General features: G+C 38.1%; 1 protein-coding gene across 1 annotated transcript; it reads right to left on the minus strand.

The window, feature by feature from the left end:
• Positions 1–283: 283 nt before the first annotated feature.
• si:ch211-269e2.1 (cohesin subunit SA-2) lies at positions 284–18872 on the minus strand. The gene is made up of 32 exons (XM_060876327.1): positions 18746–18872; positions 17578–17673; positions 16966–17050; positions 16611–16775; positions 16352–16448; positions 15645–15721; positions 15477–15548; positions 15144–15348; positions 14859–15010; positions 14605–14678; positions 14379–14502; positions 14112–14210; positions 13802–13881; positions 13582–13689; positions 13134–13251; positions 12410–12527; positions 12205–12308; positions 11757–11849; positions 11580–11666; positions 10441–10641; positions 10175–10251; positions 9308–9395; positions 9142–9222; positions 7741–7833; positions 7117–7294; positions 5556–5695; positions 3986–4087; positions 3075–3229; positions 2121–2252; positions 1763–1968; positions 1574–1622; positions 284–1424 (listed from the first exon to the last, which is right to left on the minus strand). Exons 2-32 carry the CDS (start codon positions 17616–17618, stop codon positions 1322–1324), a joined length of 3504 nt encoding a protein of 1167 aa, XP_060732310.1. The 5' UTR covers positions 17619–17673; positions 18746–18872; the 3' UTR covers positions 284–1321.
• Positions 18873–19129: the final 257 nt, after the last annotated feature.

The following is a 19129-nucleotide window of genomic DNA, read 5'->3' on the forward strand; positions in this document are numbered from 1 at the left end:
ACATCTTGTGGAATCCATGTTGTAAATAATTGAGGCTCTTTTGAGAGCAAAGGGAATTCCTAGCAGTTCAGTGTTGCTAATAAAGTGAGTGTGTGTCACCTGTTCGGTTGTGTGGATTCAGATTCAGATTTAGATTCTAATATTGCATATTTAGTGAGATTGAGCTGTACAATGCTATGAATGACTATTCACTATAGATATACGCTTACTGTAGTGATTTGGACAAAAAACATAGATTTATTATAATTATTAAAAGAACCTTTATTTTCTGTTGTTTTTTTTTTTTTCAATAAATGAAATTACAGTGAAAAGGTTAACATTAATAGTATACACAAGCTGTAGTTATATACAATGCAAAGAAATACGTGAACATTCCTTATCTGTTTCAGATTGATTTGATATTTAATCATACCCAAATATTACATATTTCCTATTAAACAAATATTGAATCTTTCCAAATATTATTTAAAACATTTTGTGGAATGAACAAAATAATGGAAAGTGGATCCACTCTACATCCAACCGTAGTGTGGATTATATGGACACTGGCAATAGTTAACCTGCAGCTTAAGCATGTAACTTTTTCAACATAAATTTTCAAATTGTCTCATTGCTTCAGAGTATTTAAATATACAGTGGGTTTTAAATTGTTAGATCGATAGATACCATAAATAATTCCATATTTGCCAAAAGGGGTTTTATATTTCTCAGTTCTCAGCTCAGTAAACTTGTACATGTACACTTATATAAAGTAATTTGTGATTTAAACAGAGATAGAGAGAGAGGGCAGATAGCGCTTTTCCCCCACCAACAATGTCTTCCATTGCGCTGTGATGTAGCATAAGCAGCAGTCTGAAAAGATACAGTGGATAGCTTCACAAATTTCGAAGGAAACGGATGCCAACTGTAATGTAACAGCAAAGAAGCAACAAAATACACATTCTTCCATCTTTAACTTCGATTTGGTTTAGATGATAGTAGTTAAGGTGTTGGACTACTGATCATAAGGTTTTTAGTTTGAATCCCAGTTCCACCAAGTTGCCACTGCTGGCGCCCTGAGCAAGGCCCTTAACCCTCAATTGCTCAGTAGTATAAATTGTAATTAAAAAAAAAAGTAAGTCACTCTGGATAAGGGTGTCTGCTAAATGCTGTAAATGTAAAAAAGATGCAGTGTAAAACCAATAATTAATGTCTTTAGCACCAAGGCATTACATCATTGCTTACAGTAACTCTAAAAAAACTGGATGAGGTCATAACAAACATGCTGTGTCATTCTCATTAAGTTCAATGAATGACTTAGAATAGACTTTCATGAGAAAAATCAAATATCTATTTCTATTGTGTCCACATCCACTTCCTCAGCAGTGACTCCTGGCTGGATATCAGCTGTTTCCCTGAGATGTTCTGCAGCTCTCAGATCCAAACTGCACACAGGACAACAGAACTAGTGTCAAAAAGGACTCCTTATCAATCATGTGTGTAAGCGCTGTTATTATTTTAGTTCATTAAGGATATGAACTGATGGTAGACATCGTGACTGGAGCTCATGCTGTCAGTACACATCACAGCTCACCTTTTAAGCAATTTGCTCCCTTTACTTTCTTGTGTAATTCGCAGATCTCCTGGAAACACAAAAATGAGTTTGTAATTGTGGTCAAAGACACTTTAGTGAGGACTTTTAGCTGGATATAAGTCAGGACATAATGAAGTAGTGTGTCAGTGCCTGCAGAAAAACTGCTGACTCAGTACTGATTTGTCGTACCTTCAGATGCAGCCGGTTTGATGGAGGGCGATCTGGAGCGATTATTGAGTGAGTGCTGTTTATTAGTGTCAGAGCTGATGAAGGACACGGCGTCTTCTCCCTCAGCTGTGCCCTGGAGAGACGCTCTGTAATAGATGAGAGGCATCCAGCACTCCTCCCTGTTACTGATGCTCTGCTCACTAGTGTAACGTTGCAGATAGCTATATCTGAGGAGACAAACAGAGAAAACAGTCTGTGTTCGAATTTATAGAATTGTAAATGTTGGCTTTCAAAACTGAATAGAGCTGTGCTCCCTGAGTCAAATCCCATGCTGTACTTAAAGCTGCTTGCTGTTTCTCTGCACTGCTGATTTACTCACATGGTCTTCTTGTCAGGTTTGAGCAGCTTACTGGAGAACTCGCTGAGGATGGTGAGGTAAGAGAGGTATGGCGGTGACGAGTGCTTTTCTGACTGCTGAACATAACCCTGGAAAACAAACTCAATGCCATCCCTGCAAAGAAAAAAAAAAAAAACACACCACCACGGTTTGGAGAGATGAATTAATTATATATGATGCCGTAGCCATGTTAGTGTGCAACCTGTCTTGTTCACTGTGCTTCATTACTCCATGTTGTGAAATAGATAGAGCCCATGATAGACCCTAAATAACACCATTACAGGTTGGACAAAGCTGTATGCTATATAATTACCCATCACTGTTTACCTTTACTCTTCTACACTTATATACTGTAATGATTTATTATTTCACTATCTGTCACCATCGGTTTTAATTGCTATCACCACAGGCTCTAGAACATCCATACTTCTGTAAAGCTGCTTTGTGACAACGTCTGCTCTAGTAACATACAAAAAAGATATGAGAGGGATATATAACTGATTTTCTATCACACTGCTAAACACCACTGAATAACTGAATGTTAATGTTTACTGAATTTAAAACCACTATTGAGTTTCAGTCTCAGTGGAAAGCATTGGATTTCATTCATCTGTTTAGCTTGAGCTCCCTGCAAAGCAATGATATAATAAAAGATAAGTCTACGTAATTAGCGCAATAAAATGAATCATTCGATCATTCGAAACATTTGTTGTTCATGACATGTAAGCAAAGTAATGTCACCTAATATGCCCTGTTATTAAAAATAACAGACTTGGTGGAGGAAACATCATTCCACCGCAGCAGGACACATGACTGTTAATGCTTACATGCCTACTCATAGAATACTAGCGAAAGAAAAGTATGTAAGATAATGATGAATTAATGATCAGTATCAATAGTCCAGCATGTGCTGCTGAAGAGATTGAACAGTGTTACCTGTGGATCATGGCCAGAGACTCACGAGATTTGATCTGATCCCAGCCGAAGGTGAGTGAGAAGCGTCTGGCCAGCTCTTTTATGCTGCTGTAGGTCTGTACTCCAGAAATGCACACACTCCCAGTGTCCTGCTCCTGCTTCAACCGCAAGTACAGCTGCACACAAGGAGATAAATATAATCAGTATAATCAACAAAACCTTTCACAAATTACCTTTCTTATTAGTATAAATGCCAGAACTGCTCTTAATTCTTTGTCTGTCAAGATGGGTATGAACTGATTGTATTGTAGAAATTCAGAGTCCCACCTAGAATTCATATCATACAAAATACAAGAATGATGCAATGTAATGCGTGCATAGTGTAAGTGCAACTTAGCATATTTTTAAATGCTACCAGCAGGGAAAGAGCAACAATGCTATGAATGCAACAATGCTTTTAGCAAGAAACAAACTGACCCTATGTACAACGCCAAGTGGAACAGTGAGTGTGGGGACATCATATGAGGCAGTAGAGTGAACCACATGTATGTTTGTGTTAGTATAATAAGCAGAATTATTGTAATCTGTGCTACATAGGTATAAAATTTGAAATGAAAAAGTAAAATGGACTCATTTCTGTTTAGTGAGATATGTGAGATAGGACATGTGTCAGAAGCAGTTATGCGATGAACTGGCCTTCGGTGGCAAGAGCTGATCCCTCTTTCCACTGTCGGTCTTACTCTGTACAAAGATCTCCTATAAAGCAATTCAGAGAATGAAGGAGCTGCTAGAACATTCCACAGAGGGCATATTGGTGGAGGGGCTTTGTGTCTGTGAGATGCTGACAGCTGCAGAGGCTCATCAATGACCATTGGACACTAAGGAACTGAGATTACTGGAATAGACGATGGAAAGAGTGTTGTGAATGATACCTGCTGAAGGCACAGAACTAGGGTGCGTGCACTTTCAATCTTGTCCATTTGTCGGGTGCGGTTCAGAGTTTCTTTGATAATATCACCAAAGTCATTGTAGTACTGTGGGAAAAAAAGGAAAATAGCAGTGAGAGTCATTGCATCAAGGTTCTGCATCGAAGTTCAAGCCTGCACAGTGATCAACAGAATAATTATCCCTAGATCATAGATCTGCAACAGGTACATTAGTATTAAAAAAAATATATAATAATGAAAATTATTAAAATATAATAATGTACTGTACATACTAGTATTATAATGTGTGTGCATGGAGCTGGGAATTTTCTAACAAAAGGATGCTAAATTGCACTGGTACCTGATCGCAAAAGGTTTGTGAACCCATTCACATTGGTTACATAAATTCACCCTTATTCTCACCTGCTCCAAGCCAACCTAACCTGTCCATCCCTTCTGAACATGCTACATCACAGGTCTTTACTGACATAAATAATTCCTGTAGTGCTGGAGAAGATGTGTGTGTGTAGATGTGCTGCCCTGCTGTCTGACATGGACTAGCCCTATCAGCATTTAGAGCTGGATGCTTGGCCCTCCTGCCCTCTCGGGCAGAGAGATTATGAGCCTGTGTCTCTGCTACGAAAAAATGCTATTGACCTGACAAATCTTCTATAGCATGGCCTCAGTGGCTGCTGCAGACTAGTGCACTGTTTTAACACCGTACCAGTGTGTAGTTTGAGTAGGTCTAGCTTAGCTGCTTATCCTTAAACCACCCAGACTTATAGCCCAGTGTGGTTCCATCCCACACAACAGCCGCCTTTTAGCACTGCAGCATTTGCCGTTAAAAACCCATTTGAGCGGAAGGAAGGGATCATGAAATAGGCAAACATTTTATAGCTCAAAGAAGTGAACAGTTGTTGAAGAGGCTTCCAAAAACAGGAAGTAGAGCAAATACAGGGTTACAGTTGGCTGCCAAATTTCTGTCATTTGCTTGACTTTGAAAGGCATCGTTCATTATGGCAGCTGTGTATGGGTATACACGTGTGTAAATCAAGAAGATCAAGAAGAATGTTGATGATAGACTGCTGGCTCTGCCACAGCCAAGGCGGATGGGCATTCCAAAACATGTCGGCATGTCAAACACTCACACTTTTGTGCACACGCACACACACACACACTCTACAGTTCTGTACATTTTCCAGCTAAACTCTAATTTTTTAAAATTTTAAAGTAAACTGGTGTACTGAAGAGAAAACGTGTCATTTTAGAACTAATATAATAACGTGATCACTTCAGCAGTAATTTATAAACTTTCTATATATCCTTCAAATAGATCCTAAATAATCAGTAACAGCTGCTGGAACCAGAGCAGAAAAATGTGAAAACCTATTTTTAATCTTGTCATTGAACTACTTTTAATAGATTTTCCAAAGCTACAAAAACAGACTTCCTTAATCTTAGTGTTTGATAATAGTTAATTCACCTTTTTATTTGCAGCTATTTAATAATAATACTCGATGACAAGTTTAAAGGAGAATAAGACAGTTGCTATGTCCTGGTGCTTGATGAGCCATACCCTCATGTAGTGCTTGAAGATCTCAGCAGCCATACTCATCTCAAGCACACCGTGCACTATCAGTTTACAGTAGGCAGCCAACAGATTCCTCCGCCTGTGCAAGTCCTCTGGCCAGCTCACACCACCCTTACTCTCACTGCCTGAAACACACACACATACAAAGGGGTAAAAAAATGATGGTGGGATAACACCGAGTATAACCATGCTACTCAGCTACTCAGCTCCAAAACCTATAAGTGAAAGAATCCTAAACTGAGGAGCCATTAACCACATTTTCCCCCCACAGAAAAACATGTCATGCTTTAACTTGTTCGGCCCTGAATTGCTTTTAATTATGTTACAATCAAAAATCCCTTATATAATATTTTATAAGGGGTTATAAAATCCAGGCTGGTTAGAATCCCTCCGTCTGAAATATTCATAGAACCACCCGTTTACTCAAGTCTTGCGACTGATAATCAAATAACCAGTTAATGTTATGTCCCTGTTCATTATGCAGTTATGTAGTCGATATTTCTGAATATGCCTGGTTTTAAGTACAAACTCTAAATAACATTTACAGAATAATGCATAAGTATAGATGGACAGCTTATGCTGTGTACTCAATATAAAACGATTTTTTTAGACATTTAAATGGATGACTGATAGAAGGCATGTCATCGTTTATGTATTTTTCACTCATTTAAATCACGTCTATGAAAACTTTATTCATGTATTCAGCAGTGCGTTGGAGTGTTTTCATCGGCTCCAGGAAATCTTAACAGACATGTTGGTCATAATACAAGTATGAAATGTAATACATTTACAAGCTGACAACATTGAGTCAGTCACAGCTTGTAGGATATTTATATGAATGATTTTGAGGCTTTTAAACGTACTTCACAAAGCATCTTGTCGTTTTGTGACTGGTTTGTAGTTCTATACTCTCACTCTGTTGTATTATATGAGAATTGTTCTTTACCCATTTAGATTTAGGAACTGCTGATTTAATACCTTGATTCAGGTTACTTGGTGTTCAAATAAATGTGACTGTGAAAATCAGGTGTATTTGGTTTGCAGTAAACACTAAATACATTTTCAATGCCAAGTACCAACGTAAATATTAAGAATCAGTTTGTTGCTAATTGTGCAGGCATTTAATTCAAAACATTTGTAATTAAACCGATTCCTGTATGTAAAACTTCTTCCAATCTTTTGCCCTCTAGTATGATATAAAATATCTCATCCTTAATTCAGGTCCATGACTGATTTGGTTTGTTGATGTGATGACTTTGGCTGTGATGGGGTGTATACCATTGTACCATTTCCATAACTAAGCAATCTGTTGTCTTTAACGGGTTTAGAATGACTTTGAATGTGTGCAAGCATCAGTCTGTACTCTACTGGCTCTCGATGTAATGTAACTTGGAGACAGACTGCCATCTACTGGAAAAACAGCAGCAAAAGTAAAAAGTTTCTAGCGTTTATTTATCGGAGTTTAAATCATAACTGCCTCACAAATGCATGTTGCTTGAAAAATGAAAAAAAGGACATAAGGAGGACAGAGGGAGGACAGGGCTACCAGTGCTGCTGTGGCTGTGTGGGTCAGGGCCGGTGAAGACATGGTCTAGGATGAAGCCAAGCAACGCTTTCTGCAGTCTGGGTTCAAGAGTATAGAGCAGAGGAGCACCTGCTGATGAATCCCACATCTGCATCTGGTAACTGTGTGCTACGAGGACATCACTCAAACACATGAACGCCTGTATGAGGAAGAATAACACACACACAATTATGTTAGACTTACTATACCGTACAGCATGAAGCAGAGAATATTTAAATGTCAAAAAGAACAATAAAAATTTGTTTAATAATAAACGTTTAGGATTAAAATCGAGGTAGATTCAAATTCAAGATGATAGTTTTATTTGATGAATATCTTCAATCTTTATATATAACTTTTTATAGCATAGTCTATTATTTGGGTTAGTTTCTTTGTGGCACTTTCTTTGGCATATCAGAGACCCGCATAAAAGAATAAAGTCCAATCAACAGGAATTAAAAAATAAGTTATTACAAAGGATTTCATATATGCCTCTCTGGAACACAGGAGGTATTTAACATCTCATTTTAAGTATGAATTACAGGTTTAAATGTAAACACACTGATAAAAGAGAATGGAATAAGCTGAGGTGAAGGGTGACTGTACCTGCTCTCTCACCACCTGCTCCGTGTGTGAAAGACACCGGTGGCATTTTTCACAAAACGCTCGTAGCTGACTCCTTTGATGGAGAGCTGACTCCTACAAACACACAAAAGTACACAAAAGCAGATATTTGGAATCACAATGCAGGTTGTTCTTTATACAATCCATTCGCAGAAATGAAGTAACTGAGTTTTATCTTCTACACGTTCCTAATTAGTGCTGGTATATTTTAGAATAATGTGTTGAACGGATTATTTCATTTTCAAATAGTGCTTCAGCTTTTTATTTTGCAGCCCAAAATACAGTAGCACTTATCCATCCTGCCTACATCGTCTCTGCCCTCCATTCCTCAGTCAACAAGCTTTTATCTAAAGTGACACTTTTTTATTTGTATATCCAATATTTTTGCGGCAGCAGATCAGTGTGAATCATAGGAGTGAGGTGGAGACAAAGATGGCGAGAGAACAATTAAACTAAATAATAGAATCTGATGGAGGAGTCCTCACTAAATGTGGATGGATGAAAGCATTGTTAGTAGCAGTGCTGCTGGAGCCTCATGTAAACCATTCTTTCATAATTATACACATGTGCCCGGCTCCAGGGAGAAACTGCTGTTCGAATCTCATTTCAGAGAAATGACTCATTTTAATCGTACAATATCCCAATTTTCTGCTGAACTCATCTTGTTTTCTCCCACCAGCCCCTCTCACTCAAATTCGCCCTCGTTCTCAAGTCAAATGCCACTGACATTAGAATTGCAGATTGGGCCAAAGTCACCGCCTGGGTCTCAAATTACAGCCCACGCTGGCAGTTATTGATGAGGGGGTCGGAGAGTGAAAGCACTCCTTCGGGTGCGACTCCCCCAAGTGAAGGATTTTAATGTTGCTCTCTTACCTACAGCATTCTTAATAGCCATCAATATATCTGTGTGGAAAGGTTAGGGGTCGAGAAATATGATTACCTTGTGCACCGCATGGAAACATGGGCTTAATAACGACGTCGCATTAGAGATTAGCAAAGGAGACTTCACACAAGAAGGTAGCCATTACGCCCCCTATAATCCATCACCTGAACCTTCTCTTTTTCCTAATGCCTCATGATCAATCGCAGGCTTCTCTCGATTATTAAAATCCAGTGGACACAACCCAGGGGCTTTGAGGGCATCAAGGCTGATATTTCAAATGGAATGTAGCAGAAATAAAGGACATGTTGCTTGTGATGGATCATATGGGAATTGTGTAGACACTAAGTCACACACACCTAAACGGCTTGCTTAATTTATCACTCCAACTCTACTGTGAAAATATTAGCATTCACATCTCTAGATCTGATGCCAAAGAGGAGAGAGTCGCTGCATGGTGGGGTTGAGCTTAAGGAAAAATGTCAGAGCAGCTGGTGACTAACCCTGGAGGTTATGCCTTCTCCAAAGTTGTTCAGGTTCCACAGGATGCAGCAGCAGACACAGCGGAGAGCCTCAGTGATCATCTGACAACAGTACACAGAAGACAGCTGAGCTTTTACCAGAAACAGGCTGCTCATGGTAAGAGACCGTTGTGATAAGTGATCTTACCTCTACCGGCACACCTCCGTGCTGTAACTCAACTACAAGGAGCTTAGAGACCAGCTCATATATGCCCCATTTAGACAGGTCCTGAGCACTAAAACACAATGTTGTCAAGAGTATGAGAGAGTCCACATGAGAGAAAAAGGGTGTAAGGTTTAAGGGTTTAAGGTTGGACATGTAGTAAACAATATCTAAACTTACAATAAAAGATCTTACAATATCTAAACTTAGAAAACAATAAAACAATTAAAAAAAATAAAAACTTTAAAATAAAATAAAAAATCTATTGTTTTTTTCCTCTATCTACTGCATCAGTATGGCCAATAATGGACATATGTAATTGTACTTAAAAAGCATGGAAATCCTGTTTACTCAAATCTCACTCAAAATAAAGTACAGGTGTTGATACAGTCAATTCATATTTACACAAAATATATTTTTGTTGAAAGATTTCATGAATTCTTCAGTTCAGTGTATTTATCATTTCAGCTCCAGGTCTGTACCATTCTTCCAGAGATGGTGCTACATTTTTTTAGGAAGACATTTCTGTCTATATATTACTAACATAGTGCAAACCTGACCAGGATAAATGAGGGTGATGAATAAACAAATATGCAAAAACATGGTCAGCATAGCTAAAAATAACATTTCTAGAAACAAGAATTGTTTTTTTCCTACATTGCTCTAGTGTTGAAAACAAGCAGCTTGAGAGAGATATTCTCTCGTGTCCGTCACATCCTAAAACCTGCTGCTGTGGTTCTAAATTTATGTTTTTAATCGTTCATTTCATTTTTAATTGTAGTTTGGAGTAAACTGTCTTTCTGTTATTTTCTCAGAAAATAGATCATGGATAAAAAAATAATCCAGTCTTACTTGCTGAAAGCAGTTAATTTATTCAAAATGGATAGAATTTCTTCCTTTTTGTTTCCATCTCCAACAAAAGCAGCATCCTAAAAAAAAACAAGTGATATTGTAGTTACATCACTCTCCCAGTCATCCTGAACCACTCTCTTGCCTTTAATCAACAAAGTCATGTAGAAATCCGTGCAGCCAATTTGAACGAACAGAATTTTTGAAATTCTTTAAGACTTTTAAGTCTTTAATGAAACAGTCATATGCATATGCTGTACAATACTCACACTGACAGCCTCTCCTAAGCATGAGCCCAGTGTGTGTGTCCAGCGCTGGATGAGTTGGCCTACGGCAGAAGCTGCCAGGTGTTGCCAGTGTGAATCATTTGTACAGAGGTTATGGTACGAGCGAACAGCTGCCTCTAGTAGTGCTGCGTCTGTGTGTGTATCCACTGCAGCTTCCAGCCCAGTGAGAAGTGCCTGAACAGACTAAAAACACACAAAACCGTGACATATGGTGAACAGCGGGGGCACTCTAAAATCCCGAAACAGGGATTAGTGTTTGACGTTTTAATCCTTAGAACTAGGTGCAATGACATTAAAATTTACATTTATGGCATTTGGCAGACAACCTTATCCAGGGTTACTTACATTTTATACAACTGAGGGTTAAGGGCCTTGCTCAGGGCCCCAGCAGTGATGATTTGGTGAACCATGAAATCACAACCTTCCAATTGGAAGTCCAACACCTTAACCACTAGGCTACCACATCCCCATTTACATTTATAGCATCTGGTAGATGTCCATATCAAGCATCTCTATCAGTCAATATTGGTTCACATAGCAATGCATTATGATAACCATCAGCCTAAAACTTTGTTGGGAGATAACAGAAACAGAATGCATTGTTTACAGACATTGTTTTAATGCATTATTTACAGACTGACAGTCATTCAATTGTTTGGACATATAAAGACAGGAGTAGAGATGTTGTAGGTCAGTGTTTAAGGTGTTGGACCAGTGTGTAGAAGGTTATAGGTTTGAATACCAGGACCACAAAGCTGCCGTTGCTGAGCCGCTGACCAAGACCAACAACCCTTACCTCTTTGTATAAAGGTGTCTGCCAAATGCCATAAATAATGAGAGTTTCTGTTTTGATTATTTTCAGTTTAGTACATATTTAAATAGATTTGTCCATAATGTAATAAAATGCACACTGAAAGGTATTATGCAAAAGTCCACAATATGCACACAACATGTACTGAATAAACATTTCTTTAAGTAGAACAAATTAATGAACTACTACTTATGAAATACTCAGATCTTCTTATAATTTGCAACTGAAGCTGAACAAATAAGTTTAACCTTCCATAACCCTTTTACAGGTCAATAATACCTACAAAAATATACAAACAAAAATGACTAACCTCTGTGTATTCATCACCACAGGTGTCCATTTGAAAGTACTGAGGTATTTTGAGGAAAGATGTAAGTTTTTCAGAATCTTCTGAGTACTATTAATACACAGGCAGATAAAATGATCAGAACACAATTTACAGGGTACAGAAAGAGAGCATAACAAACACATGGGCCCATTTTATTACCTTGGATATCAGATCAGGTAACACCTTTAAGAAGTGTTCTGTAAGTTTTGCACAGTCATCCGTCTGTAACCTCTTCTCTTTTGTACCAATCACCTAAAGCACAACATCGTAATGTTTATAATCAGTCTGCTTCACACTCTACCTAAAAAACGTACACATATAGAGATATGTTGCAATAACTTATTAGCAAAATGATATTGTGAATGTCTAAAGTAAAATGCAAGCACATTAAAAGTATTGAGTAACAGTATTCCTGTGTGTTAATGGTAATGTTTAACTGTAGCGTCGTCACAGCTATAACAACATCATAATCATTCACTAAGCATGCAAAAACATAAGAACCGTAAGCTCAGAGCAAAGACAAGGAATCTCAGGTGTGTTCCTCTATGTCTTCACAGCTAAATGAGTGATGTGGGCTAAGTGAAGATGAAGGAAAGCAGAAGCTAACTTTCTTCCCCATGCTTCTCCCTGCTAGTAGAGGTCCCTCAGCAGCTTGCCTCACTGATGCCAAAAGAATCTCAATCACCAGACCCTCCTCATCGCTGCTCAAAGCTGTGTAACAAACAGACATATACATTCACACTATAAGTAAAAGAAAAATAGAGAACAATAGTGTTACAGATGCTGGACACCCGACAAGGGTAAATACTAGCCTTGCTCTGATGAGGAAGGATGAGATGTGAGCAGAGAGGTAAAAAAGGCCCAGTCCTTCAGCAGAGGTCCACCACTATCCCATAGACTGTCCACCAGATACATCACATGCTGGTGCAACTGAGTAACACAAAAGGAAAAGAATAAAAATAACACAATTACAATGATACATTAAAATGTATCATTTGTATCCAGAATTTATAGATTCCTGTATAGCTGCATTGTGACAAAATCCATTGTCCAAAAGTACTAAACAAATAAAATCGTGTGGGGGAAAAAAAGGTGAATTTACTTGAAACATGTTAAGGTTTTCACCACAACATTCCGCCAAAAATCATCTCAATTCCATAGTCATCCTTATCACGTGATAGCTGCCAGACTGGGACGGTTAAGGAAGTTGTTGAGTACGAAACTAAACTTACTGTAAACACACATTAAGCTTTCAGATCGTTTTGAAGTACTGCTTATGTAGCATCAAATGGCAGCTAAATGTACATGGAGGAGACTCTAATTGCCCTGCTCTGTATGTAAGAGCTAACAGATGTCCATGATTGGCTAGTGTTACTCTAATAACACTCTAATCCATGGGAGCAGGGAGGTCATTGCCATCCTTTCCACTTAAAGAGCAGAGCTAATAAAGCTCTTACGGACTTTCATCCACAAACGGCTGTGATTTGGTGAGATTCAGACTTTCAGAAATATGCAAAAGTACCATGAACTAACTACCTGGTTCTCAGTGTAGAACTGAATAAGGGCTCGGACTCTGGCCAGGGTGAGCTCTCTGTGTCTGTCCTCCTCTGATATCCCTGCCCTCATCACTGGAATTGTGGTTTTACTGAGTAACCTGAGGGAACATCATAAAATGCTTCATAACCTGTAGTCATATGTAGTGCTAATGAATTTTAATATAAGAATTCTATGAATAACACTTAACTATTAAAGGAAAGTCACTTTATTCATAAACAATTGCTTAAGCATAATAGATGCTAAAGTTCAGGGATTGTTAATGGTGTAAATAATCTAGTAAATGTTACATAAGGTTAGATACCGATTTATACATGACTCTAACGCTTTATATATTTACAGTATCCTACTTGTAGCCCTCTCTATAGTCGACTGTAATTTTTTCTTCCAGACGCTTCCAGTCTACAAACATTACTGGTTTAGCACTCACTTGGTGAAGAGAAATTCTCCTGCCATGGCTGCAAGCGGTCGATGAGTAGAGTATACAAACTGAAATATGTGCTTGTAGTCTGCCTGGCTCAGAACGTCATCACAAGAGCTGTCACAGTGAAAACAATGCGAATGGTCAGCCTGTTTTATAATATCCAGTATGTGTTTGAGCTAATAAGGGTTGTGGCAGAAGGTAAAATGTTAGAGAAAGAAAGTCTCACTGGGCAATGGCCATCAGCAGCCTCATCGCCTGCACTGCTACCTCGTGGTCCTTATCCAAAATCATGGAGATCATTCGCTCCTGGAGAAAAACACCTCACTTAATTAACCTCACAACCAGGAGCAAGCATTCTCTAAATACTATCCTTCACTATTAACTATCATTTCCGAGATTTTTACTTGCTGTCATATTTTCAGTGCCCCTTAGTGTCAGTCTACATCCCACCATCACCCAATTAACATTTTCCTACAGCATGACACCCACATATTTATTCTTTATGCTTTAATACTAGAAACTGAAACAAATGCTACCTTAAATCGACTGGTGAAAAGGTCCAATTTGGAGCTAAGATTAACATCCTGATAAAGTCCCTGAAGACCCAACACACACTTCAAGCGCACATCAGGTTGCTGTGAAAATAACACATGAAGTAAAGTTACAAGTCTCTCAGTCCCCCAGAAAGAGTTGATAGATTTGCTAAATCAGTCTAAATGCTGTACAATTACATTTACTTCACTCAGGAAAGTACATCCTGCATTCAATACACAGAAATCATTTCAGTTAAAACAGTGTCTTACCTTGTCATGCATCATCCATCCTAAATATTTCAGACATGTATCATTAAGAAACACTGCATTGTAAGTCTTCATCCATACAGTTAGTTCCTCTATACAGATTGCCCTGATCTCAGGTATCACATCTCTGCCAAAACAGAACAGGAAAAAACTTTCATTTAACATCAGGTGTATGCAAGGGGAAAGAAGATCTAAAGGTAAAAAAAAATAATAATAATAATTAGACTACCTGTATCTTTTAAGAAAAACTCCTTTAAATATCACATCCATCATGTCTTCTATTTCAAGCTTTCTATCCTTCAACTGAAACAGTATAAAAATCACGCATCAGTAACTTTCATTTAAAGTATTTAATCACTTCACACTTTAGCTTTAAAAAAAAAAAAACATTGAATAGTGTGACACATTTACCCACCCACCCAAAATAAGACTTCACCAATGGTGAAAATGATACACAGAGCAATCAGAAGGCAATGGCCTCACCTCAGTAATCTTCTTCTGGATCTTATCCAGCCGTTGTGAGGCTCGCTTGCTGGACGTCTTGGCCTGCTCAACCTCACAGAGTTTCTGGTTGTTTTCCACACTAACGCTGAGATTGAGAGCCACATTCACCAGGGCGCTGAGCAACTTTACTGCTACAAGGCAACATTAGGATGGAGAGACAAAATCGCAGAGCAAACGTTTAACTCGTGAACATCTCACACCACACCTGCTTTCTCCTTACAGATAGGAAGCTCGGCGAGTGAGAGTCGATATTTAGAGGGTTACCTGCCAGTGTGCACGTGTGTCGAAAGGCACGCATATGTGATGCTGACAGCTCAGTCAGCAGAGAGATGAGTGTATTCAGGAGGTAGCTGTCAAAGATCACGCTATACTGACACTGTGAGATCAGCACTGAGACAAACTCACAAAAGTGAGAGCGGAACTTTTTCCAGTACAGACCTGGCATAACAAGAGGATACTCTCCATTGTCCTATTGAAAAGAAAGGAACCGATAAGACAGGACAGGTCCGAGAGGTTTAGAGCATAAACATTTAGCAAAAAAATTCAGTGCTCAATAGAATTGAAAAAGCCCTATAGTCATAAAATGTTTACACTCACAATGTCCATGGGCCATGTGACGGTCAGTATCCATGGAAATGCCAAAAACCTTTTATACTGCAAACCAGAACCCTGTAATTTGTAATCCAAAAAGCTTTATTACTTGTCATTAAAAAGCACATACATACTGTATGTCATATAACCCGAGAGAATGAGAAGGCTTCACACCTCATCCAGGTCCTCCACCATTTTGCTCATGACATCAGAATCTTCCTTGCTCTGAAACATCTCAGCAGTTACTACACCTAGAGAAATTGTCATTCAAAACATCAGCTTAGACACCAACTTGATGCTGTTAAACAAAATTTGTGATGTCATATAATTTCATATCAAACATATTCCATATTACTGTGTAGGTGTGTCTTTACTCAAATTCAACTTTTATCTTTGTCTGCATGCCAAATGATCACACTAAATAGTATAGAAAAATTACAGACACTTACATCATATATATATATATATATATATATATATATATATATATATATATATATATATATATATATATATATATATATATATATATATATATATATATATATACACACTACATAGGAATACCAGTTTACCATATTATTGAAGATTTTTCTATGTGATTTGGGACAAGATCAATTAAAAAATATTGTCCCAAAGTATAGATGCCCAAAATTAAGTGCAGACACCATGGCGAATAAAGTCACCAAATAATTACTTATATGTCTTCCTTACCTTAGTGTTTAGTATATATCTTTAAATTGATCAGAACTGATACCAGAAACAATCAGACATCCTGTGTGGAGGACATTTAGGGAACCAATAACCGAAGGACATTTAGGGAACCGATAACCTAAGTCCATTGTCAGGAAATGTCAGGAATGAATAAATGAATGTTTTACCTTTACATCCTGAACACTGAATGAAGAAGCTGATGAGGTCAAGCAGGGCTGGTTCTCTGTCCATAATATACGCCTCAATCCAGTCATCAACCACAGCCTTTGCATGAGAAACACAACATAGGTACTACAGTCAAAACATGACTCCAAACAACCTTAACCAAAGACAGACATTAGCCAAAAAGTAAGGATTTGTAAAAGCTAGGATTTGTACTGATATTGTCAAATGTTATGGATTTATGCCTGAATAAAGGTCATGTACCTGCACGGCGCTCCTGCCCATAGTGACCACCTCAAATAAGGTGAAGGCTTCCATGTCTCCATGTTTGAGCTGCTCATTCTCTGCTCTGCCCATGGTACCGTGGTTGGTCTTTGAGAGCTTCTGCTTAGCATTCTCTGAGCCATCTCTTGCTTTCCTCTTTCCTCTCTAAACGAAAAAGTATACATTACAAAGAATCCCTTTTTTAAGAGAATTCCTTTAAAATATGCACTCATGTGTTCAGGACTGTGAAATAGTGCATAGTTTATTTTAAAGATATAATAAAATAATGAAAAAACTAGACACGTTCAGAACTTGGGGGGCAGAGTGGCAATACAAGATCTACAGTAAGTCTTACCACATTCTTCTTTCTGTTTTCATTTCTCACACCACAGGCATGATGCACAGATGTGCAGGAAGAGACGTCAACACTACTGTTCTCTCTTTAAAAACATATTCATCTTATGGTTAATTACTCACAATACACCATAGCTAGAAGTTAAATACAACATATTTATTATTTCTGGTTCAGTGAAATGTTTGCATATCATAATAACAAAATGGAGAAGATAAAGAAATGCTGATAAATACGTTAAAATAAGACATTTAGTGTGTTGATCTTTATTTATCACATGACAAAATGCACTACAAAGGTTTGCATGTCCTGTTTGGAATCCTGTTACATAGCATGGCAGATGTTAATGAATGGGGTATAGACAGAGATGGTTTAATAAAACATATTTCCAAATAATTTTTCTATTGATTTTAGTTTACATTTTTGATTGGTGTATTTCAGTAGCTACATGTCTTGCGTTCATTTATCGGAATTATATACTGTAAAATACATTTACAGTAAGGTACAATTACAATTTTTTTTTAAAATTCATTAGGGATGCAAACGTTTGTGCTAAAGTATATAGGTCTTCTCAGGTGTAAGATTCCTGATACATCAAAGAGCATATGGTCTTACTTTTGCACTGTTCTCAAGAGTAACGTTGGTTCCGCTATCATCTCTTCTTAGATCATTTTGTGGTGCTGGCTTCCTGTTTTCACATCTTTTGATTTACTGTAGAATAAAACATGCGTTTATCAAAAACTTTGCTTCCAGTTCACTGTTCCTAAGTGCTGTGCCTGTGTAGTATTTGGTTATAGTATGTTGTGTAAGTGAAAATAATATATAATAATAAAAATAATAATAATTTTGTATCTTAATTTTGAACAGAACATTTCTCTAGTATTCATATCATGTAACTTTTTTTTTTGTTGGAAACTATAACACCGTTCTGGGAATGCTCTATTTTGGTTTGGGTTAGGGTTAGGTTAACCCACCTCCCAGCACCCCACCACCATCATCATCATCACCCAGCACCCCCACCCCCATTAGTTCTCCCCTACCCCCCATCATCACCACCCAGCATCCCCACCACCATTATCACCACCATCACCACCCAGCAACCCCACCCCCACTAGTTCTCCCCCTACCCCCCAATCATCACCACCCAGCATCCCCACCACCATCCCCCCCCCCCCCCCCCACTTCCACCAGTTCTCCCCCATCATCACCACATCATCATAATCACCACCCAGCACCCCCACCACCATCACCACCCCACCATCACCATAAACGAATAAAAAAAAAACATGAAATCCTAATAATAATGTTAGGGAAACGGGGCTAATCTTAATGGGGCTGTGGTGTGACAAGTAAATAATACGCCCGAGTACTGAATACAAACAAAACGTGCAAAACAGAAACCTGGCTATTACAATAGATCTCATTGGTCAGACACACGTCAGTAAAAATATAGTAAACACTTGATTGGTCAGTGTAAGTGTCACTCAAGCCTGAGCTTCTTCCTTATGATTCCCTTTCCTTTAGCGTTCACTACAACAATAAAGACGCTTGTACATATTCACCATCCACACAATCAAGAACAGAAGAGTTTATTGAGAACACTGTTTAACGGATGCGTTTATTTTGTGATTTTAATACAGTAAATATTATGATAATTTACCGTGGGATTTCCTGCTGCTGTTTACAGACTACTGAAGCTTTCAGTTTACAACCATTAAAGACTTCAACGCGTTTATTCTGCATGAATATCCACACACAAAGTGCTACATACAAATGTTCTTACCAGTGCTGGTGAAACTGGCCTGAGAAAATCTCCGAGAAAGATAAGAGATGGTGAACTGCGGCTGCAGCGACACCTAGTGGTCTTTCGCCTTAACAACACCAGTGCGTGCTTTGCGGAAGTACGTCACACGTCTCTTCCCCCCCCCCACCTCTATAAAAAGTGTAGTTCTGTTCATCATGCATGGGAAATATTATGGCTATTAGTTTAAAAAATAGCTAGTGCACAATGTGATCAGATTTAACAATGGTTGCAAATCAGGGAATAAAGAGCAAAAGAGTTCAGGTTGTGATGAATGGAGCTTTAATTGTATTTTAAGGAATTATTTATTAATTACTTATTAATTATCTCCATAATTATTGACAGTAATAACAGTGATGTAAAAAA

Source organism: Tachysurus vachellii, chromosome 8, assembly GCF_030014155.1.
Source record: "Tachysurus vachellii isolate PV-2020 chromosome 8, HZAU_Pvac_v1, whole genome shotgun sequence".
Lineage (NCBI taxonomy): Eukaryota > Metazoa > Chordata > Actinopteri > Siluriformes > Bagridae > Tachysurus > Tachysurus vachellii.